This window comes from Cetorhinus maximus, chromosome 1, assembly GCF_964194155.1.
Source record: "Cetorhinus maximus chromosome 1, sCetMax3.hap1.1, whole genome shotgun sequence".
Lineage (NCBI taxonomy): Eukaryota > Metazoa > Chordata > Chondrichthyes > Lamniformes > Cetorhinidae > Cetorhinus > Cetorhinus maximus.
Genome location: NC_135879.1, coordinates 27154418 through 27178790, shown reverse-complemented (window position 1 = coordinate 27178790; position 24373 = coordinate 27154418). Strand labels below are relative to the sequence as shown.

General features: G+C 41.1%; 1 protein-coding gene across 1 annotated transcript; it reads left to right on the top strand.

Annotated features, from left to right (window-relative positions):
- Window positions 1–9310: 9310 nt before the first annotated feature.
- ndufc1 (NADH:ubiquinone oxidoreductase subunit C1) lies at window positions 9311–23446 on the top strand. The gene is made up of 4 exons (XM_078538713.1): window positions 9311–9488; window positions 15660–15763; window positions 20600–20684; window positions 23162–23446. Exons 1-3 carry the CDS (start codon window positions 9443–9445, stop codon window positions 20657–20659), a joined length of 210 nt encoding a protein of 69 aa, XP_078394839.1. The 5' UTR covers window positions 9311–9442; the 3' UTR covers window positions 20660–20684; window positions 23162–23446.
- The last annotated feature ends 927 nt before the right edge of the window (window positions 23447–24373 follow it).

The following is a 24373-nucleotide window of genomic DNA, read 5'->3' as shown; positions in this document are numbered from 1 at the left end:
ATTCCTCCACACCCTTTGAAATTGTACAATATAGTTGATATTACCTCTCCTCATACTTCCTACTAAAATGCATCACATCACATTTCTTTGCACTAACTTTCATTTGCTGTATGTTTGTCCATATCACCAGTCTGTTTATGTCCTTCTGATTGTTTACTACTCCTGGCTTGAATTTCACGCTCCCCCACCAGCGGGACTTTAGGTGGGGGGAGCGTGAAATTGAAGGAACAGGATTCCCTCTGGGTTCCCGCCCGCCCCAACCTCACAGCGATTTTACGCTGGGGCGGCAAGGCCTCGGATGGGACATCCACCCTTGCCCCAATTAATGCCCTGAAGTGGCCAATTGTTGGCCACTTGAGGGCCATTTGCTGCCCAGCCTCAATTTTTAGGCTGGCAGGAAGATTTACCTGGTATGGTGGAAGCCCAAAAATGGATGGGCTTAGATCTTGGGCAGGAAGGGGGGGGTTTGCCTCCATCAGAAGCCCCCTTCTGACTTTGGGTGCCCCCACCCCTTAAGGTCCGGTGGCCACTGGACTTCCCTCACCCTGGCTTCTCCCATAACACCCTGATCACCCACTTTGCGCCCCCGCCCCCGGCCTTCCCTACACCCCCTGCCCTGGGGCCCCTTAAACTTACCTTGCTGTCTGGTCCCAGATGCTCAGGCATCTTCCTGAAGTTCCTCATCTGTCCACTGCAGCTCCTGTCGCTGCAGGGACTGGAGAACTGCTAGCCACTCATTATTAGAGCTTATTATTAGAGGTTTGGTTTGTAGGAGCTGCTTATAGAAACCATGAAAAGAAGGCGTTAGGAAGAAACTTGACCCGGTATAGAGACTTCAGACCAGCCCAAAGGTATCTATGGAGCTGGATAATTCTGGAAAACCATACTGCACTCTGGCAAATTTGCAATTTCCAGCCTTTTGTGTGCTTTCTCAGGTTCAATGCTTCTGGAGTCGCTATCAAGCCAATCTGAAGTTGGAACCTTGCTGTTTGCAATGGAGTTCCTTCAGGATGCTCTATTTAGCTCATTTCAAAAGACACAGTCTACTTATTGTTAGCACTAAAATTTAGATTTTTCAAAACATTGAAGAAATACTTAGTAATTTTTTTCAAATGAAAAAAAGAGAGCACTTTGCACACACAAAAATCTTCCGTCACTTTTTTTTCCTCTTTTAAGCAGTAGGTTAGTGGTGCAGAAGAGTAGCTTAGGGTGTTTCCTTCTCAGATAAGCATCTGGGCACCTCCTCATAATAGCATGCAGAAACACCACCTGCAGGACCACAGTCTTTGTCAAACTAGCTTGTTTTTTTTTGTTGCTTTTTTTTAGTTGTATTATTAAAAGGTCTCAGGATAAACCAAATGTCTTTCTTAAATCTCTTTTAAAATCCCAAGGCAGCTTTTGTGCTTACAAACTCCATGGGCTGAATTTTCAACCTGAGGCAGAGGTGGGTTTGGAGGTGGATGTGCTAGCGACTTCAAACTGCAACTGGTGTGCTGGTCTGCTGGCACATTCAAGCCTCTGGCCTATTTTCAGGGATGTGACTCCTGGGGACTGATGGCTACCTGCCTGTCAATGCTGGTAGCCAGTTAAAGTGCGAATTGAGGACACTCTTCACACACTATTTGGATCTTTCAGATCGCGTACTGGCCCGCCGATATGGCTGGAGCCTGAAGGTGGCATAACGGTAACCTCCCAGCATAGACCTGTTAGGCTTTCACTTCCACAATAATGGTTCGGCAGCTTTGATCAAAGTATACTTTAATCCATTTACAAGTCCTCAGAGAGCGTCTCCATCTTGAGGTGCCCTTGCAATCCCCCCACCTACAGTGGCATCTCCCACCTCTTCCAGTGGGCTGCGTGCCACACAGAGCTTTGACCATTCCTGTTTGCAGAGTCCACTTGCCAACCATAACTGGATGGGGCTCCAGGAGGTCCCTTCTAAATTGGCTTCCTCCTCTAAAATCTCCTCCAGGGTTCCACCATGGCTACTTCATGGTTCCCAACCTGGAATTCAGCCTGGGTATCAGGACCCTGGAACTAAAATTCAGTCCCATTTGTTTGCCTACTTGTTTTTGCCTTAATTTACATTTTCTCTTCTTCACCTGGCAGCAGTTATGATCTACTAAAATGAACTCGGCTGATGCAGAAATGTTATTCATACCTTTCTGTTCAAAGTCAAGCACGCAACACCACATCTAGCAGTCCAGCCAATGGATTCTGCACTTTAACCATTAACTTATTTAAAATACTAAGGGTAGCAGTTCAGAAATGATGATTTTGAAGTTATGTGGCTAAGGAATATTCCCCCGACTACATTCTTACTTACAAGTTTGAGTCTTAGCGTAAGTAATAAATCAGTCTCCAGGAATCCTTTGAATTTAGAATCTGACATGAAAACTGGCCTTTGACGTTCAAGGGGCATTTTCAATTAGCAACAACAAAATTAATCACTGCATTTCTAGGGTGTTTTTCAAATTTTAATTCCCCTCTTCTTTTTAAATCTCTTTTTTGTGAATTTATGTATTTCTATCAACTTCGCAAAAAAATGCCATTCAACGAGTATTTGCTTAAAAGGCCCCAGAATTTTTGTAGTACCAGCACACAGAATGAACAGATGTCCTTTACAAAGGTGGAAAGAGGACAGACTGAACTTGGGTTTGATTATCAACATGATATTGAAAATGTTATCAACCAGGCTAATTGGATATAGATCTCGAGAACCTTTACCTATAATATGAACCAGGTGCTGCAGTGGGAGAGTCAATGTACTTGACTTACGAGCTTTGATGGTCCATCCATGGCATTTCTTCAGTTGTGATGTGACTCTCAGAGCCGAACCTATTTTCATTGCAGCAAAGGTTATTATAACAGGGCATGACGTGGATCTGGAAAATGATAATGCAATTGGAAAACTTAGGCTGAGATATCAAAACTATAGGGCATGAGTATAAAACCACCAAACCTCAAACAATGTTAGAATTTTACTTTCACCCAAGATTAGCTGGTATGTGGAACAAACTGACAGTACAAGTGATCAGGACGGGTCAATTAATTTTGTAAAAAGGGTTAAATAAGTATCTGGCTCCATAGGAACTGAAAGCTATAAGGATAAAACATTCTACAAAGTTAGTGGTTTCTGGTGCCATTAGAGTCATATAAATATCACCAGTGGATTGCTATTGACCAGGCTTCAATAATGTTGGGTGTAATTTTAATTTTGCTTGATTAGCTTTTAGAAGGCTTTTCAAAGTTTTCTTGTCAATACTGTTAGGAAATTATATAAGTTGGATAGAGTCCATGGTGGAGGGAATGGACTTCTGGGCAAGTGGCCAATCCTTATTTCTTTTGCTCTAATAAGAATTTCATGAAACATTTGCTTCATCCATTTATTTTTGTTTGCATCAATTTTTTTCAGTCCATATTGTACCTAATACTTGAGCAGGGGAAAAAACTAGACAATTTCTATTTGGGTTAGAGGTAATATTTTGGTATGATTCTTTCTAGATTTCAGATCGATCCATGAAGAAAGTATTTGCTTCCCAAATGCAAAGAATGATTTGATTGTTGAAACTAATAGCGAGCTGCTTGCATCCTGCTCATTTTGTGGACACTGCCAGTAATAACAACTTCTATTGATATGGCACCTTTAACATAATAAAACATCCCCAGTTGCATCACAGAAGTATTATAAATCAAAATTTGAAACCAAACCACAAGATGATATTAGGGCAGATGGCCAAAAGTTTAGCAAAAAAGTAGGTTTTAAGGAGCATCTTAAAGGAGGAAAGAGAAGTAGAAAGGTTTAGGAAGAGAAGTCCAGAGCCTTGTAAGCTGAAGGCACAGCCGCTAACGGGGAGCAAATGAAATTGAGGATGCTCAAGAGGCCAGAATTTCAGGAGCACAGATATCTCAGAGATTGCCCTGCAGGAGTAGATACAGAGGCAGGTAGGGTGAGGCTGCAGAGGGATTTGCAAACAAGGATGAGAATTTTAAAATTGAAGTATTGCTTAACCAGGAGCCGGTGTAAATCAGCGAGCACAGGTATGATGGGTGAACGGGACTTGGTATGAGTTAGGACATGGGCAGCAGAGGTTTAGATTACCTTAAGTTTACAGAGGGTAGAATGTGGATGGAATGCTTTGAAATAGTCGAGTCTAGAGGTGGCAAAGGCCTGGATGAGTGGTTTCAGCAGCAGATGAGCTGAGGCAGGGTCAAAGTTGGGTGATGTACGGAGGTGAAAATAGGCGGTTTTGGTGATGGCACGGATAAGCAGTTGGAAACTTGTTTTGTGGTCAAATATGATGCTAAGGTTGTGGACTTTCTAGTTCAGCCTCAGACAGTTGCCAGGGCGAGGGGTGGATTTGGCAGCTAGCGAATGGAGAGTGTGGCAGGGGCCAAAGACAATGGTTTCAGTCTTCTCAATATTTCATTGGAGGAAATTTCTGGTTATCCAGTACTGGATTTCAGACAAACCATCTGACAATTTAGAGACAGTGGAGGGGTTTAGGGAGATGATGATTAAGTGGAGCTGGGTGTTGTAAGTGTACATGTGCATAATGATTCTGTGTTTTTGGATGATGTCACCGAGGAGCAGCGTGCAGATGAGAAATAAGAGAGGGCGGGGACAAGGATAGATCCTTGTGGGACACCAAAGGTAATGGAATAGGAACAGAAACCATTGCAGGTAGTATTCTGACTACAATTAGACAGGTAAAAATAGAACAAGGTGAATCCAGTCCCTCTCAGTTGGAGGATGGTGTGGGCAACAGTGACAGAGGTTGCTGACAGGTAGAGAAGGATGACAAGGGATAGTAAGATGGAGGACCCTTAACAATATCAGAAAATATGGGAGCCAGGGAGGAAAGTTGGGTAGTCAGGGGAATAGGGTCAAAGAAGCAGGAGTAGGATCTCAAAGACCAGATAAGCATGGATCAAGCATCTAGGGAGATAGGAGAGACATTAGAGAATGATGCAACTTCAGGGCTAGGGCAGGGGGATCCTTTGCCTGGTAGGCTAGAGAAGGGAGGAAGGTGAAGAGGAAACTGGTTGAATTATCCCAGTCTTAGTGATAAAGAAAGCCATGAGCCTCTCGCACTTGTTGGAGATGAGGGTGCAGGAGACAAGGGAGAGGGGGTGGTGGTTCATAAAGACAAGTTGAAGTAGAAAAAAGAAGCCAAGGGTTATCTTTGCATTCCAGAATGAATAGTTTTGATAGATGAGCGCAGGAGCTGATAGTGTTTTATGTGGCCCAACTAGATGTAATGGTGAATGGCTAAGCTAATTATCCACCATATCATTTAAGTCACTTAGGGACTGGAGATGTGAAACGTATGGCGGGGGGAGCGGCATAGTTGAGAATAAGCATGGTTTCAATGAGGACTGTGGTATCAACACTGGAGGTGAAGGTATGGTTGAGCAGATCAGCTGCTGCAAAAATGTTGTGATGAGCAGAGAGCGAAAGGTTAGATAGTTGGGATTGCAGTTGTAAACTAATTGGAATAGTGCTCTCCAGAAGCGGAGAGAGATTAAATTGGGGCTGGAGTAGGAAGGGGGGGGTGCAGTTGGAGAGTGATACAAGGAAGTGGTCAGAGCAATCCAATAGAAAATTCAGAAGAAAGAGCGGTGAGAATGTGGAACTCACTGCCACAGGAAATGGTTGAAGTGAATAGTATGGATGCATTTAAGAGGAAGATAGACAAGTATATGAGGGAGAAGAGAATAGAGGGTTACAATGATAGATTTAGATGTGGAAAGATGGAAGGAGGCATGAGTGGAGCATAAACACCAGAATTGACTGGTTGAGCCAAATGGCCTGATTCTGTGTCATATATCCTATGTAATCCCTATATAATGTAATATAGACGTTCTTATCTATGATTGATAAAATGGGAGTAGTAAGGCCATATGATATGGCAAAGTCAAGGGTGTGGCCATCAACATGGGTTGGAAGTTTATTTGGAGGGAGGATTAAGAGATGTAAGTAGATCAGTGAACGCAGAGGAGAGAAAAACAGAGAAACATAGGCCTGAGTTTTTCGGATGGAAGAAGAAATGCAGGAGGATGTCGGAGCCTAGGGCACGGATTTTCCGGCCCCATCATGGGCGGGACCCACAGTGGGTGAGGCAGCGCCCAAGCCAGAAGTCCATTGACTTATGGCTGGGCCGGAAGATCAGGGCAGCGGGCGGGTGCGGAAAATCCCCCGCCATAAGTCCGGGCACTGGAGGCCCAAGTGAGTTCAAAGGGTCCCAGGGTGGGGAGGGTAGGGAAGACCTTGGCGGGGGCGAGGGGGGCTATGATCGGGGTCTCTGGGGAGAGGCCAGAGGAGGGGGTGGGGAGGGAGGTCTGGAGGCCACTGGACCTTAGGAAGGGCACCCAATTTCAGAAGGGGGCTTCTATTGGAGGCACACACACCCCCCCCCCCCCCCCCCCCCGCCGCCCATAATGTAACTGTTCTTCTTTGGGCTTCCCCTGCAGAAATTCAATCCTCCCGCTAGCTTAAAAATTGAGGCTTGATGGGAAACGGCCCTTAAGTGGCCAATAATTGGCTACTTAAGGGTCTCAAATGGGGAAAGGGCAAGCTTCCCATCCGAGGCCTTGCCCGCTCCAGTGTAAAATCACTGTGATTAGGCTGATGGAACCCAGAGGGAATCCCATCCCTTCAACTTCACGCTTCCCCTCCCCCCGCTGCCCCCGCCGCCCCCGCCTAAAAACCCACCATTGGGGGACCATAAAATTCTGGCCATAGAGATTTTGGTACAGAAGAAGGCCATTCTGCCCATCATGTCTGTGTTGGTTGATAAGCTGTCTAGCCTATCCCACTTTCCAGCTCTTGATCTGTAGTCGTGTAGGTTGCATCATTTCACATGTACGTCCAAGTATTTTTTAAACGAGGAGGGTTTCTGCCTCTATCACCCTTTAAGGCAGGGAGTTCCAGACCCTCACCAACCTGTGTGTGAAAGAATCTTTCCTCAGCTCATCTCTAACCCTTCTGTCAATTATTTTAAATATGTGCCCTGGTTGACCTCTCTGCTATGGGAAATAGGTCCTTCTGATCCACTCTATATATGCCCCTCATAATTTTATTCAACTCAATTAAATCTCCCCTCAGCTTCCTCCCATTCCAAAGAAAATGACCCCAGTCTATCCAATCTTTCCTCTTAGCAAAAATTCTCCATTCTTGGAGAATCTACATGGTAAATCTCCATTGTAACCTTTCTGTTGTGACTAACTCCTTCCTGCCATGTGGTGACTAGAACTGTACACAGTACTCTAGTTGTGACCTAATTGGTGTTGTGTGTTAGTGATTTATACTTCAGGCCTCAACTAATAAAGGAAAGCATCTCATATACCTCCTTGACCACCTTATCTCTCTGTCCTGTTACCTTCAGCAATCTGTGTACATGCACTCCAGTGTCTGTCTGTTCCTTTAGACCTCTCAGTATCCGACCATATATTATGTAGTCCCTTGCCTTGTTTGCCCTCTCCAAATGCATTAACGCTCAACTCTCCGGATTGTATTCCATTTGCCACTTTTCTGTCCACCTGATCCAGTCCATTGATATCTTCCTGCCGTCTACAGCTTTCTTCATCGCTATCAGCCGTACGACCAATTTTTGTATCATCCACAAAGTTCTTAATCAGGCCCCCTACATTTAAGTCTAAATCATTGATATACACCATGAAAAGTAAGGGACAAAGCACTGAGCCCTGTGGAACCCCACTGGAAACAGCCTCCCGTCACAAAAACATCCATTGACCCTTGCTTCCATACTTAAAATAAAATTCCAAAATAAATTCAGCTATTGGATATGCACAGGCAGGAAGCCGTGGTAAATGGAGCCAATCTTGGATCCAACTTGCCACTTGCGTTTGGTTCCCATGAGATCCTACTTTTCTGACCAGTCTGCTGTGTGGCAATTTGTTAAATGCCTTGCTAAAATTCTATGCAGATGACATCAAATGCATTTTTACAACCTCAAAAAAAATCAGATGCAACCTTCCCTTAACATATCCATGCTGACTGTCCTTGATTAATTTGTGCCTTTCTAATTGATGATTTATACTGTCTCTCAGAAATTTTTCCAATAATTTGCCTACCTCTGAGGTTAGGCTGACTACCCTGTAATTACTTGGCCTATCACTTCCTCCCTTTTTATAAAACGGTATAACTTTAACAGTCCTCTAGTCCTCTGGCATCTTGCCAGTAGCCAGGGAAGTTTGGGAAATGATGGTCAGAGTTTCTGCTATTTCTTTTCTTATTTCTCTTAGCAGTTTGGGATACATTTTATCTGGGCATGGCAATTTATCCACATTCAAAGATGCTATACCCTTTAATATTTACTCTCCCTCTGTTATCCCATTCAATATTTCACACTCCTCTTCCTTAACGACAGTGTCTGTATTGTCCCCTTCTTTTCTAAGATACATGTAAAGTATTCATTTGAGAACCATGCCACCTCCACACTCAGTTACCTTTTTCGTCTCTAATCAGCCCTAATTTCTTCTTACAAAAGCAAAAAGCTACGGATGTGGGAAATTTGAAATAAAAACACAAAATATTAGAAATGCAGCATGGATGCTGAAAGGATGTTTCCTCTCGTGGTGTAATCTAGATTGTGAAGGCACAGTTTCAGGTGTCGTCCATTTAAGACGTAAATCAGGAGGAATTCTTCTCTCAGGAGAGAGGTTGGAAATCTCCACCCCTGAGCGCTGTGGAAGCTGCATCATTGAATATATTCGCGGCCGACGTAGATTCTTGAACCACAGGGGAGTCAAAGGTTATGGGGAACAGGGAAGAAAATGAAGTTGAGGCCAAAATGAGATTATCCATGAATGTAATGAATGGCAGGCCAGGCTCGAGGGGCCCTATATGCTCCTATCTGTTATGTTCTTATTTTCGGCAGGTCTGACAGCGTCTATGGAGAGAGGAACAGAGTTAATGTTTCAGGTTGATGACGTTTCATCGGAACAGGGACAAGTTAGGAGTGTGGCAGTGGTTTTAAAAGGGGACCGCGTGGGAGAAAGAGCAAAAGGGTAGGTCTCTGACTGGGGTCGGTGCTGGCCGGAAAATCAAACGACAAAAGGGTTCAACTGGTATCAGAGGGAACGGTTCATAATTTTAAAAACGGTCACCAATCAGACGGTTCCAAAGGACTTTCGTAACTCGTCCCAACTGCTCACAGTCACGGTTCCCAGCCTGACAACCTTGAGCCACCCAGCTCAGGTGGCCAACCGTGACGGCTGAGTGACTGGCGGAAACCCCGCCCACTGACCTCCGCACCGTGCGCCGATTGGTTGGGGTCAGCACGCATGCGCAGCGGCGGCGGCGGCGGCGGATCCGGAGACGTTGCGGCTGGAGAGCCTGTGTCGCTGCGGCCGTTTCGTTTCGTTTCGTTTAAAAACAACAACAAGAACTACGACAAAAATTATTATTTAAAAAAAAATGCCGGCGTCTCGCCCTCTCCTGAGGTCGGCCGAGGTCATTCGAGGTGAGGAGCGCGTGACGCGATGGCTCGCGGGCGGGGTCAGGAGGTGACATTGTCATTGAAGACTGGACTGGGCCAGTCCCTGTGGTCCTTATTCTGGGACCTCAAGCACCTCACCTGGGCTCTGCCTTGCCTGGACATTGTGTGTTCAATCTGCAAAGGCCCCGCTTGCAGTATCATCCGTCTTTCGGATGAGGCCGTAAACCGAGGTCCCACCAGTCTGCTCAGGGAAAGGATGTAAAAGATCCCATAGCATTATTTCGAAGAGCTTTTTTTGGGGGGGGAGTGTGTCTGGCCAATATCTATCCCTCCATTAACATCACAAAAAAAAACAGATTCACTGGTCATTATCACATTGTTAACCACATTCATAAATGTTGGCAGAATACGGATGTTATTCTGTGATGTCAACACAGCCAAAGCTATATTGTCACCGTTGGGCCCAAACTTTGTTCGTCTATCTGTAAAAATCTGAAGGTTTCCCACTTTCCTCTCCACCCACCCATTGCAAAACCCAGCTTGTTCTCCAATAATTCCACAGTTTTTATTTCCATTCCGCTATCTGGGGTCTGCTTCATGTACTGTACAGCTTAATATTGATCCTAAATTTGCCCTTTTACTAGTGTCAACCTGTGTCCCTTTGTCCTACATTTGTGGTTTGATTTCATTTCTACACTTGTCTGTCTTACTTTTTATAATGCCTCTATAAGCTCATCTCTCTAACTTCCAGAGGGGCTGATGAGTTTAGTTTTCACACAGGGGGTTGTGGTCTTTAACTCTACCTGACTGAGTGGTGAAAGCAGATTCAGTTGTAAATTTAAGCAGGAAATTGGATGTATATTTGCAAAGGAAAAAAATGAAACTGAATGGATGTCTCTTTCAAAGTGTTGGCAAAACCTCAATGGGCCAGCTAGTCTCCTTTTATATCTGATGATTTTTAACTTCTTTCAAGGCTAAAAAGCCCAAGTCTCTTCAGTTGTTCCAGGTGGACGGTCATCACTGTGATTCTGTTTTGCACTGCCTCTCATCTGTCTGTGATCAGAACTGGGTACTGCTAAAGATGTATTTTGACCAGAGAACTATCATTTGATCACAAATTTCTCTGACATCTTTTGGTTTCTTTAATTACTCGGCATTGGTTGAACTTGAGTGTTGAATCTAAAAAGTCTTTGATCTTTCCTAATTTCACCCTCAGCCATTTCCAAAAGATTCGTGCTGCTGATTTTTCTTTTTTGCATGTAATACTCAACATGTGCCTCTTAAATTTCATCTGCCCATTTACATATTTTGTCCAGTTCATTCTTCTTTATTCTTCAGCACCTCTGATAAGGTAGTTTCACTGAGGTCAGCCTGGTACTTCACTTGGATTTAAAGATCCCATGGAACACAGTGCAGGGAGGTCTCCTGGCTGACCCTCCTCTAAACAAATGCAGCCAAATAGTTTTAACTAGTTGTGGGATCATGTGCTGAATGAGGCTGTATTTGCCTAAAAAACAGGCATTGTAATACATTGTACAGAGAGTTTTAAAACATTTAAACCTAGGATTATTATGTAAAGTACTGCCTCAAGGCTGCCATAAAAGAAAACTGAACCTTCATTCCGCTCCCACAAAACTGTCAGTTTCCTTTCAGGTCTGGTATAAACCTACTCTGCCATATTTAAATGGAATCTGTGGGTGGGGTGTGTGTATCTCCACTCCAGTGATTAATGCTGCATTTATATTGCAGACTTGCTTCCTTCTTTGAGGCTATGCAACAATTAAGTTGGCGTGGAGCAGTTTACAGTGTTAGGTTACTGCTGACTTTGGCAAAAAAGTGTGACATAAATCAAATCAAGATGTTCTGGAATTCAGTTGAATGCTGGACATCCATGCTTTCCAATTTCAAAGCATTGCTGAGAGCCATGAAAGCGAAGTTTATTCTGAGAAGTTAACTTATATTTAACAGTTGAGATATAAAGGCAGTGGTAACTTTTTAAAAACTTGCTCCAACCCTCAAAGTATGGTGATATAACAAATCAACGGCTGAATGTAGTGCTCATGGGATAAAGCGCAGGTCCACAGTTTTAGCTTGGCTAGTTAAAGGAGCGCTGTATTCATTAACAGATATTCAGCATACCACCTATTGTGGAAGTCAAGAAATTGAGAGGAGCATAAAGGATTGCATGTCAGATCATCTTGATGACAGCATGTGCAAGTGAAATGATGTATTATAGCTTGATTTAATTATTGGATAAAATTATTTATCAAATCTATTTCATGGTAACAGAGGTCCCTTCAGGGGCCTTTGATGATTGGCTGATTTATTTTCCATGTTCTGTTCATAGAGTCCTGTTGGTGATGGTATTGTTAATGTGATAGCTATTTCAGCATAAAATATTCATCGCCACCTTATGATGTGTCAGAGTAGCCTGGGACGTTTGTTTTACTTGTTAATTCACATGTACCTCATGTTAATCCTAAATGTTACCGAGTATAAGATAGATACTGTAAATTGTATAGTAAAGTTTATTTTTGTTTGTTCAAAACCCATGGAATCTTGTGGCTTTATTCACTTGAACTCAAACTTTGTCTATTTTAAATGAACAGTTACCAGTCCCCAACCAGATTGCATCAAGAACTTGGGGGTCTGGTCTAGGATCATAACACCCAGCAACAGTGAAGGAACAGCAATATAGTTCCAAGATAGAAAGAATGTGTATGATTGACAAGGAAACTTGCATCTGCTGCCCAAGCCCTTCTTGGTGGTAAAGGTGGTGGGTTTGGAAGGTGCTGTCGAAGGAGCCTTGGTTGCTGTCCTGGATCTTGTAGATGGTGTACACTGCTGCCACTGTCTGCTATTGATGGAGGGAATGAAGGCTTAAGGTGGTGCATGGAGTGCCAATCAAGTGGGCTGCTTCATGTTGGATGGTGTTGAGCATCTTGAGTATTATTGGAGTTGCATTCATCCAGTTAAGTAGAGAGCATTTCATCATACTCCTGACTTATGCCTTGTAGATGGTGGTCAGGCTTTGGAGAGTCAGGAGGTGAGTTAGTCATAGAATTTCCAGTCTCTGACGTGCTCTGGTACCTATAAGATGGCTGGTCCAGTTCAATTTCTAGATAATGGTAACACCCAGAATGTTGATAGTGGGGGATTCAGCGATGTTAATGCTATTGAATGTCAAGGGAAGATGGCTGGATTTTCTCTTGTCCGGCACTTGTGTGACATGAATGTTACTTGCCACTTATCAGCCCAAGCCTGAATGTTGTCCAAGTCTTGCTGTTTTTAGGCACAGATTGCTTTGGTAGCTGAGTTGAGAATGAGAGTGAACGCTGTGCTAAAATCAGTGAATGTCCCCAATTCTGGTCTTATTTTGGAGGGAAGGTCATTGATGAAACAGCTGGTGACCTCCTAGCCCAATGGTTCTCCTGCTTGTAAGAATCATGTGTGCTTTTTGATAAAATTTATGTCAAGTTAATCTGACCCCTGGCATTTCCAACTATTATTCATGGAGTGTTAACCACTCGAATAACAGGAAAATGAAGTAACAGGCATCCAGGAATCCAAGATTGCTGGGTTGTATGTGATGCAAACAGCAGCCTGAGCTAGTAAAAGCAAGGAAGTTACGCTGTACCTTTATAAAGCTCTAGTTCGGCCACACTTAGAGTATTGTGTCCAGTTCTGGTCACAACAGTTGAGGAAGGATGTGAGGGTCCTTAAGAGGGTGCAGCGGAAATTTGCCAGATGGTTCCAGGGATGAGGGATTGTTCTTCTTGCAACAGAGGAGATTGAGGGGAAATTTGATAGAGGTGTACAAGATTCTGACAAGTTTATTTCTCCATCCCATTTTGCACACAAGCTCTTTATCCCCTCATGTGACATGATAAGTTTCCCATCATGCCTTGTGTTTGTGTTAAGCTATTTAGCCTGTCACGGTACATTATCCTACATTTCCCCCTTCTGCTGAACTTGGATGGACTTGACGCCAGGAAAGCAATGCGGTCTCACCTCCAAGGCAAAATATCTGAGAAATCATTAGTAGAACTATGTCAAACCACCTGGTGCACTCACGAAGAATGCTGGATTAAAATTTGTATTTTTGCCATGCTTTAATTATTTATTTAAATGCTGATCTAAATAGTTCCAGAGTTGAAGCAACTTTGCATTGCAAAGATGATTTAATTCTATTTACTTTGAGTGAAGATGAGAAACAGAAATATGCAGTAAACTTTAACAATGCAGAGCAGCTTCTAAAATTATCGTGCATACTTTTTGGTTCCCTACGTACATACTTTAGCAGCCACTATACCATATACATCAGAGAGTGAAACAAGCAAAAATGGTTACTAAAGTAAAATACTACACATACTGGAAATCTGAAATAAAAACAGAAAATGCTGGAAATAAGCAGCAGGTCAGGTTGCATTTGTGGACAGAGGTGCCCCCATTTTGTTTCTTTGCAGGTTTTGGTTTAACTGTCTTTTTTCTTCCATTTTTTTGCATTTGGGTGGCAACTGTTCATCATGATGCCATTCACCTCTCCTCTAGATACATCTTTTGTTTCTTTACTTGTTCCATTACCACTCCCTTTGGCCCAAAACCACTGCTTTTTTTACTCTTACCTTCCACCCTATCTTCCCTTTTGTTCTTTGGCCACCATGCTCCCTTTCATTTGCTTAAAACCTATTACACCTCTAACTTTTCCCAATTTTGATAAAAAGGTTATTGATCTGAAACTTGAACTCTGTTTGACTCTCTGAGGATACTGCCTGACCTGATGAGTATTTCCAGCATTTTCTGGATTTAAAGCAAAGAAGATTGTTTTTCAGAAAACAATGAGAGCTCCATGCTCGACTATGTCTCCTTGAACTTTTTAATACTTAAGTTATCCAGTCACACTCATTTGTGAAATATGAATTAATATATGTCCCAACCAGTTGTCGAAGATTTTAAAAAGAAGTGAGATTAAAGGTATTGCCGTGGGTTTTGTGGTCCGTGGCGAAGCAAGGGTCTCACTGTTGACCTAGAAAAAAGTTGTCTATAAAAGATCTAGCAATCTCTGTGGTGGGATTTCCCCTTTCCCTGAGGCAATTTAAATCTTGGGGATTTCTTGGCACGTAACAGCAATGTTGTCAGCAAGTAGGTAAGAAGCCAATCACACATTTAAGTATTCTCACACGGCAAAACTGAAGGCTAAAACCACTGAACCCATTTACTTTTAATTCAAATTTAATTTAAATGTTCAGATAGTGAAATAAATGACTATGATTGGATTAATATAGAAGCTAAAATAAAGATGAACAAATTTTAAAATTGTTTTGAGATATGTGGGTGTTTAAAATCATTATGCCGAAATCTGACATTTCACAAATACCAAATTAGCTTTTCAAGTCAAGTGAGTGCATTTAGCAGTAATTATGAAGTTAACATGCTGTTTAAAAACCCAGTTACACCTCATTTAACTTTTTTGAGGGTTTTTACAGTGAAACTAGCAGCATTAAAGTGGAATTTTTTTATCAAATCGTCATGGAAATTGTAGTCTGTGAGAACCATTACAACAAACCCTATGGAGGAGTGCAGTCTCACTGACAGCAACTCCTGGATTTGTACATTATTCCTGTGCATGTCCAGACTCCCTCAGTTGCTGTCAGTTTCAGTAGATCAATGATGGCAAGTACTGAAAAATTGCACTGTCATACAACAACAAGACCAAGACCATTCTTGTCAAACTTCCTTGCCATCCACTTTTTTCTCCTGAAGATAATGACTCATGTTGGGATAAGACTTCACAAATCCTCCCTGGTTATCTGTTTTTCATGTGAGTCCAGTCGGCTTATTCGATCTTGGGAGACCATTGTAATCAAGACTAATCATGCCCAATGTTTGTGCTCGTACACTTCCCAGCAAGAGTCACGGACAACAGTTGAAGTGGAAGAAACTGGTAAGCTTTTGTTTTCCCCTACCCTGGATGGAGGTCAAATACAAAGATTCAGTATAGAATTTTTCATGTATGCATACTTCCTATACATGCAAAAAATGTTTTTTCCCAAATTTCAGCCCAGAATATGCAATTTGCACCAAGGGTGCTGAAGTCTAATTATAGAAGGGTACTATTTCTTAGTGAAATGGACAGAAAGTTACTGCAGGAATGGCTTGGCTAGTTTAGTAAGTAAGCATGTTTTCTGTTTTCAGTGCTGACTCGTTCTGCTTTCACTGCAAGGAAACCTGACTACACAAATCCCAACTGGCTGAGGGTTGGTCTCACGTTTGGAAGCACAGTAGCACTGTGGATGCTGGTAAGTAGTTCTGTGAAAATATCTGAAGAGAAAAGACAAGGTCAACTGTTCCAGGTATCAGCACTCTACCTGTGCGTAATACCTTAAGTAAAGTGTTAAGCTGGAAAGTAAACAGATGCCATTACAATTGTGTGGCAAATTGGAAAAACATTTTCTGGCTTGTGAGACAAGCAGAACTTTTAACTAGAGGGATAAGTCTTTCTGTCAGTTGCCATTTTGGAAAAAAATCATAAGATTTGACTTAACATGAATTTTGATTGATTTCTGCACTTTTTTACCCTCATCACATCCATTTTTTTTAGACATAGCTAGAAGTTCCCATTTTGTTAGTGATTTATGCAGTTGTCAAAGTAAGATTATTACAGGCAGAAACACAGTGATCTTAGCAAATTATATTTTACACAATGTATAAGGCTGTTAGGTTCTTTTCAAATGAAGCTGGGTAATATCTGTTAACTCTCAAGTTCAGTTGATTAGACATTTTGAATATAGCATAAGAAATAGGAGCAAGAGTAGGCCAGTCAGCCCTTTGAGTATGTTCTGCCATTCAGCAAGATCATGGCTGATCTTCTCCTTCAACTTCACTTTTCTGCACTATCCCCATATCCCTTAATTCCCTTAGTACCCAAAAATATATCGATCTCTACCTTGAATATACTTGGCGGTTGAGCTTCCACAGCTCTCTGGGAAAGAGATTTTGAAATATTCACAACCCTTTGACTGAAGCAATTTCTCCGCATGTCAGTCTTAAATGGCTGATTCCTTACTCAGAGACTGTGACCCCAGTTCTAGATTTTCCAGCCAGGGAAAACAGCCTCTCGCCATCTACCCTCTTAAGTTCTTTAAGTATTGTATATGCTTCAATGAGATTACCTCTCATTCTTCTGAAATCTAGGGAATATAGGCCTAGTCTACTCAGTCTCTCCTCATAGGACAATCCCCTTATCTCAGGAAACAGTCTAGCGAATCATCATTTCACTCCTTCTGAGGCAAATATACCCTTCCTTAGGTAAGGAGTCCAAGACAGTTGGCTCAGGTTTGTCTGCTGTGCTCACAAGTAAATATTGTTGAATTTATACCTGGAGTACCCACCTTTACTAGTCATTATTGTAGTGTTTTGCAATGACATTCACTCTCCTATTTGTATTATTATTGTTGGGTACAAGGTTAAAATTGTTCTATTCTTTGCTTTGGTTGTATATTTTGTTAAATACAAATTACGTGGACTTGAACAGCTAGCAGCTATATTTTAGGGTACAATCTTGTCAAATATTTCAGGTGATTTAAACTATGATGATGAGGCTCAAAGTGTTAAGATATAATCTAAACACCCACCTGAAGCTGCAGACTTAATTTTACTTTGAGTTATCTATTCTATGTAACATGTAGCAGTAGCTCAAATGAGTTGTTTATTTATTCTGAAATTAAACATCCTATATAATAATTATGTTAATGGCTGTATTACTGACTCCAATTTATCCTTTCTATTATTTTGCAAGTTGAGATAAGAAATGATACTGCTGGAGAGTAGAACAGCTTCAACTTTGGATCTAAGAACATTTGTGTTCTAAGTGTTGCTGTTTTCCCCCATTGTTTACTGGTGTACAACCCTTCCATAAGTAACTTGAGTACCCAAAGAATCTGTTTTCATTTTGCAATTAACGACAAATTGCAATAAATTGTTTATTGTAGAACAGATGGTTGCCTAGTCTCCTAGGAATGTAGAAAATACATCACCTATGTACAGGTTAAAACTATTTGCTTAGATTTACCAAAGGCAAGATAACACACAAGCAAAAATAAAGGTGAGATAAAAGCAATACAGTAATAAACCATGAAAGGAAATAGCCGAGGGGGGTAACCTAATAGACATCTTTAAAACTGTGAAAGGTTTTGATAGAGTAGACAGAATAAGAGTGTCTCCACTTGTGGGGAAGAGCAAAACTAGAGGCCATCAATATAAGATAGTCATCATGAGATCAAATAAGGAATTCAGAAGAAGCATCTTTACCCAAAGTCATGACAATGTGGAGATTGCTACCACCGCGAGTAAATGAAACAAATGGCATTGTGTTGAGCATTTGACAGGAAGCTGGATATGCGTATGAGGGAGAATAGAATCAAGGATTATCCTGATCAGAATGGGAGGAGACTCGAGTGAAGCATAAATACTGGCATGGACTAGTTGGGTGAAATGGCCTGTTCCTGTGCTGTATATTCCATGTAATTTTATGTACACATATATAGTTGGATTGCTTGGTTGAAAAGACAGCAACCTAAATTCTTGCGGCTCCCTTCTGCAAGTTTTTGGAAACACGTTCACCAATAATATAGACTTTTTGACTCAGCCATTCTCAACATATATTAATGACAAAAAGGGCTGTTTCCATAAGTAGATTCAGCCTTTCTTGGTGGGGAATTTACACATTATGCTTGCCATGAATGTGGTACCATGCCACAGGATTAACAATTATACATTTATTAAGATATAATGCACCAGAAACTAGGTACGATTCCTAATGCACTGACCTGGGAACTGCAAAAGGTGCTTAATCCCACACTATCAGGCTGCCACATTTAAAACTAATAGATTTATTTCTAAATAAAATAATTGCTTGGAAGCAGAGCAAGTTAATGGTTGTACATATAATTAAAAAAAATAAAGACTGACTTGTCCACAAAATTTTCAGATATCCTTTGTGAAACTTACACAGTCTGATAATGTGTAGGTTGGATAAAAACAGTCTTTGATAGACTTCACAATGTGTTGTTCCTATATAGTTGAGGTGACATTCCTGCACAATGCATGTCCAGCTGTCACTTTAGACTCAACAGAAAAATGTCAAGGAAAGACTGCAATATATATTTCAGGCTCACCAGAACGTCGAGTAGAGAGCTGTCAATCAATTCTGATAGACGATGCCTGCATTTCACGTTAGTCAGTTCTACACCTTGCCTACAAGCTTACAGTTTTTTGACACCTGTCAGCAATCAAAATCATACATTTGATTGGAATCTACAAGTAAAATTTGCACAGTCCATTAAAAATAATTAATTTGAATTAGGTTAAGCTTGAAAGACATTGGAACGTGGTTCAGGTAACCATATTGTGATTCTTCTGCTAACAATCCAGTCAGTTTCACTTAGAAGTACTGTGACAGACGCTAATTTTTTTTGAAAAAACGTTTATTTTTATATGACTCAGGATAAACAGAGTAATGTTTCCTGATGTGACACACAATGAAGCTGTGTCTCTGTCACAGGATGAGGCCTTGTTTTTGTCACACATACATAAGATTATTCTTACTTGGCCCTTCCATGTCAAGAGACCTGAAAAATAGATGACTCAAGGTCATAGAGAAGCTTTTAGATCATAATAAAATTTTTTCCCTCTTTAAAGATTGTCTTCAACGAACAGGATCTCAGCAGACTTGCATCACAGTAAATAGTAAGTTAATGCATGAGAAACCCTGTCTGCTCTCAGTAGTAGTCAATTCCTCCAGGCAAGGCTGGTTTGTATTCTCTAATAATTGAGGAAATTACATTTTTAAATGGTAATCTCTCAGATGAATTCACCAAAGCAACCTTGTGGATGATCCCATGAAAACAGTGGGTTGTGTTCTGGCTAGACAATCAAGGATGAAACGAGTACAAAGATAATTTAGGGCAGAAACTTGCATTGAATAATTTAATGAAGGCTAACAGCATATCACAGCTATTAACTATAGCACGCACTACCCAATGAGAGACGAAAGAAAGGAACTTTTGTACACACTCCCAACCTTTCTGCCGTTTTTAGTTTAGACCTACTGCTGTTAGGACAAAAATATAGAAATGTTACTCAAGACCACTGCACCATTGCACATTTTATCTATTTGTGTGACCTATTTATTTTCTGACCTCTGCCAATTTGAATTGTCCTGCATTTCATATTTACTGTAAAGTCTGTTATCTCTTTCCTTCTCTTCCCTCTCCCATCTGTACCATGCATAAGGAAAGGAATTTATTATGTAAGGAATTACTACGATAAGACCATGGCCTACACCACATTGTCATGCATTTTTACCTCAGCCCCTCCCCACCTGGTGAATTCAGTGACGTGCTACAATACAGCTCCTCAGGCATCCAGTGGCCATCTTTCATGAGTAAATATTGGGAAGTGGTGGGGAGTTGAACAAAATAAAGCTTAATCTTTATCTAATCTGACCAGGAGTTATTGGACAATAGGCAGGAAACCTCCCTGATTCATTTTTCCCAAACAGATTTAAAATCTAATGTAACTGAGATAGCAATTTTTTATTATTTTTATTGAGATGCTGCTGCTTCCTCCCCCCTCCACCCCCCAAACCCTTTTTTAGGTGTATTTGTTTTTTCCTCTGTCCATTTTCTCAATTTAAAAGCTGTAGCTCACGGTGTGATGTGGTCCTATGGTCATTAGCAGGGACTACTGGATAGTGATCCGAATAAGGGATCTGCCTTTCTTTTTCTGTCTCTGAGCCAGGAGCATTGAAAAATACTATACTGTCAGGCTGCTGCCTGAGTGATGGTTGACTAATGATACAAACCAGAGACTGAAGCTGGGACTGTTCTGCATGTGCCTCAGTGTCACATTATGTGGTGCATTAATTCACTTAGTCACCTGCGGAGATTGTGATCTAAACTGACAGCTCAATATGGAATTGGATGTTTACAGAAAGTAAAGCTTGTTTATGACACTCTGACAGTTGGTTTATTCATTTGCAGTTGCTTAAATCAACTGTATGCAATACCTATATGAAATTATTTTATACAAGTAGACTGTTGTGTTTATTGTATACCATTCTGTTAAATATTCAGCTCTTCAAGCAGCATGATCACGATGTCCAAGTATACAAAGAACATCATGGAATCAAGTAACTGACCAGCTGCCATTCTGTGCACAGTGAGTACAAATGTTCCAAGTGTTATTCGTCACAAGTTCAGAATGAGAGCAATACAGCAAGGAATTTGCCACATATTGTCAATGTTTTAAGAAGTTGTTCAAAGCTTTAAGGAAGTCATGGTCAAACTGTACAGTGCACCAGCCAGACTGTCTCTTGAGCACTGTATCCACCTCTGGTTGTTGAGAAACCAGGAGGATTTTCATTGTTGAAGAGCCACAAAGTTGATCTGCTATCAGGGGTCTGAGCCTTGAGGATAGACTGAACAAAAGAGGAGATTGCATGGAGGCGTATAAGATAATTAAGAGAAAGGAAAAGATGAATCTGGAATACTACTATAAATTAAATTGAGGGTTAGAAAAGGGGACACACCTTCAAGTTAGTAAAATATAAATTTAAGACTCACCTCGAAGTTCTTCACACAAAAGGAACGACTTCTAGACAGTCCAGTGGAGACAAAAATCCTAGGATCACTTAAAAAATGATTAGATGCAGCAGTGGGAAACTGCAGGGTCTTTTTGTTCCCTACCTACTGATCCCACCTCTCTCCCAGCCCATTGTCTCAGGCTGCACTTGATTGTAAGCAACCAAATAGACATCCTATTTAATCCTGAGCTGAGCGTCCGACTCCATATCATCTCCATCACAAAGATCATATGCCTTCACCTCCATGATATTGCCTGTCTCCACCCATCTTTTTTGAAAATCTCATCCATGTTTTTGTTAACTCCAAAAACAGCTTTTCTAATGTCCTCCTGACCAGCCTCCCAACCTCCACCCTCCTTAAACTTTACTTCATCCAAAATTCTGCTGCATGTATGATGAATAGGATGGGAATAGAGGGATACGGACCCCGGAAGTGCAAAATGTTTTAGTTGACGGGCAATATGATCGGCGCAGGCTTGGAGGGCCGAAGGGCCTGTTCCTGTGCTGTACTTTTCTTTGTTCTTTGTATCCTAGGTCATACCAAATCTTGCTCACTCATCACCCTCCATGTTCACTGATCTACCACTGGGCTCCCAGTCTGCTAATGCCTCCATTCTAACATTCTCATCCTTGCCTTACATAGGAACAGAAGTAGGCCATTCAGCTGTAAAAGCCTGTTCGCCATTAAATTAGATAATGGATGATCTGTATCTTAACTTCAATTACCTACAATATAAATCCAAGTTATTATTGGGTGAACTAAGGCAGACCGAGTGACCTTGCTCATTCTCAATCATGATAATTTGTGTATTTCCTGGGCCTATTTCTCTTCCCCATTGGCCTAATTTTCTTTCTCATCCAATTTAAATGATTGAGAACTTCATGAATTCAACCTGACAACAAAGGATCTATGGACTTTAATACAAAATGCAGAGTGCAGTAGACCTTTTATTTTTATTCTGTAAATTAAGGAGACTTCCATTTTACATCATGTTGTAATTATTTGTATTCTTAAATATTCACAATTTTGCAATCCTTTCATTATTTTATGCTTTATTTTTATTTAATGATTGTCTATTGTTAATGTTGCAATCCTGCCATAATGAAGTGCATACTCTATCTGTAAATGAGAGCATCTGTTACTAATTGGGGAAATGTTAGGGCATTATTCTTAAGTATATATAAGAACCAGTGTGTAAGGGAGGAAAAGGGAGTTTGTGCCTGTGTTTTCTGGGTGTTGTGAATAAACCTTTGTTAAGGAAAGACTGGCTCCAGATTCCTCTTTTATTCAGTGAATGAGCAGCGAGTTATAACATGGTATCAGAAGATCAACATTGAGCTGTTGTGGTTGGAAACTGAATAAGGAATTTTTGTCTCTATCTTCTGGCAAAAGTACTACTCTTGGCAGCCTCAGGTGCAAAATGGCTGAGGTTTTGTGAACAAACCTTTAAGGAAAGACTGGCTCCAGATTCCTCCCTTACTCAGTGAATGACCCCTGAGTTATAACATCTATAATGTTATGAATTATGATTTGTTTTATTTGTATCGTCATCACAATTTGGCACCTACTGCCATAATGATTTTTCAATAAATCAATGATCTATCTATTTTCACCTTTACCCCGTTCCATTAAGAATGTGACTCGTATTGGATTATAGCTGAGTGCCAAATGTCCTCGGGTACTTCCCCTAAGCAATCATGATTGAGCATGGATAACGAATATTGGTGGGCTATTTGACCTTGAGACAGTTAATAATTCTAATAAATCTAACAAATGCTGTAAGGGTTGGTAACATTAGCTTTACTGCCCTCCACTGTTTTAGTTTGATATTTCAATTGCGGCTTAATGTCTCTGATTCTGTCTTACAATGACAAACAAAATGGAGGTGATTTCCCTGAGAACTTATTATACAGCGGGATGGGACCCTGCTTGTTATAGGTCAATACTAGACCACCTACACCACATGGTCATTTACCCACTGAGTTCTTGGGAGAAGTCCTGAAAGTAAAAAAAAAAATTATTGATAAATTGTTTTAATTTTTCTCTCTTCAGCTTATAGAAGTAATTAATTGAAGGAATGCACTGGTGTTTGAACAGAGACTATCAGAATATGATATGAAGCAACAGGAGGATGAAACAATTGAACAAACAGAACAGCTTGGATTCACGCTTGAGATTCTCTTGCCATTAAAAACAGACTCATTCTGGAATAAGAAAAGGTCTGTGTCTGTTCCTCACAATGTCAACATTGTAACACTGTTGTGAAAATTGTGAAATGAACCATCTGTTGTTAAATGAAATGTTCCATGTGGTAAATAATAAATGCAGTGGAAGGTCTTATTCGGTGATATAGCTGATAATTTTTATAACTTAATCTTTTTTTTGTAGATACATGTTACTTCAGGCTCCTAATAACTTTTTCTTCTCTGTTTTGTAATTCTTCCCATCAACCCACCATTGCACTTGACCATCTAATTGTGATGCATATTCCCAAATCTAGCAGGAAATGTGACTATTTGCTTTTTGTTCCCAACTTGAACTGTCTTTTTTTAAAATGTAAATTCCTTGCCCAAAAGCAGCTTGGTTGGCATCAAGGATTCCTATAAGGGTTAAGCTGACAGTATACAGCTTTGTGCTACCATCTCCAGCACATTGCTGGCCTTCCAGGCAGAAAATTATAATACATCTGTTAAGCATCATGTATTTTACCATTTTTATTCCTTCATGGGCTGTGAACTTCATGGACAAGGCCATAATTTATTGTCCATCCCTGTTGCTATGAAAAAGTGATGGTGAGCCACCTTTTTGAATTGCTACAGTCTTATGTGGCACAGTGCTGTTAGGGAGGAAGTTCTAGGATTTTGACCTAGCAATAATGAAGAAATGGCAATATAATTCCAAGTCAGGATGGTTTGTGACTTTGAGGGGAATTTACAGATGGTGGTGTTCCCATACATCTGCTGTCCTTATTCTTCTTGCGGTAGAGGTCATGGGTTAGGAAGGTGCTGTTGAAGAAGCCTTCGTGAGTTGCTGCAGTGCATCTTGTAAATGGTATACACTGCTGCCACGGTGTGTCAATGGTGGAGGGAGTGAATGTTGGTGGTGGATGGGGTGCCAATCAGGTAAGCTGCTTTGCCATGGTTAGTGTCAAGCTCCCTCATTGTTGAAGCTGCACTCATCCAGGCAAATGGAGAGTATTCCATCAGAATCCTGACCTGTGCCTTGTAGGTGATAGACAGGCTCTGGGGAGTCAGCCGGTGAGTT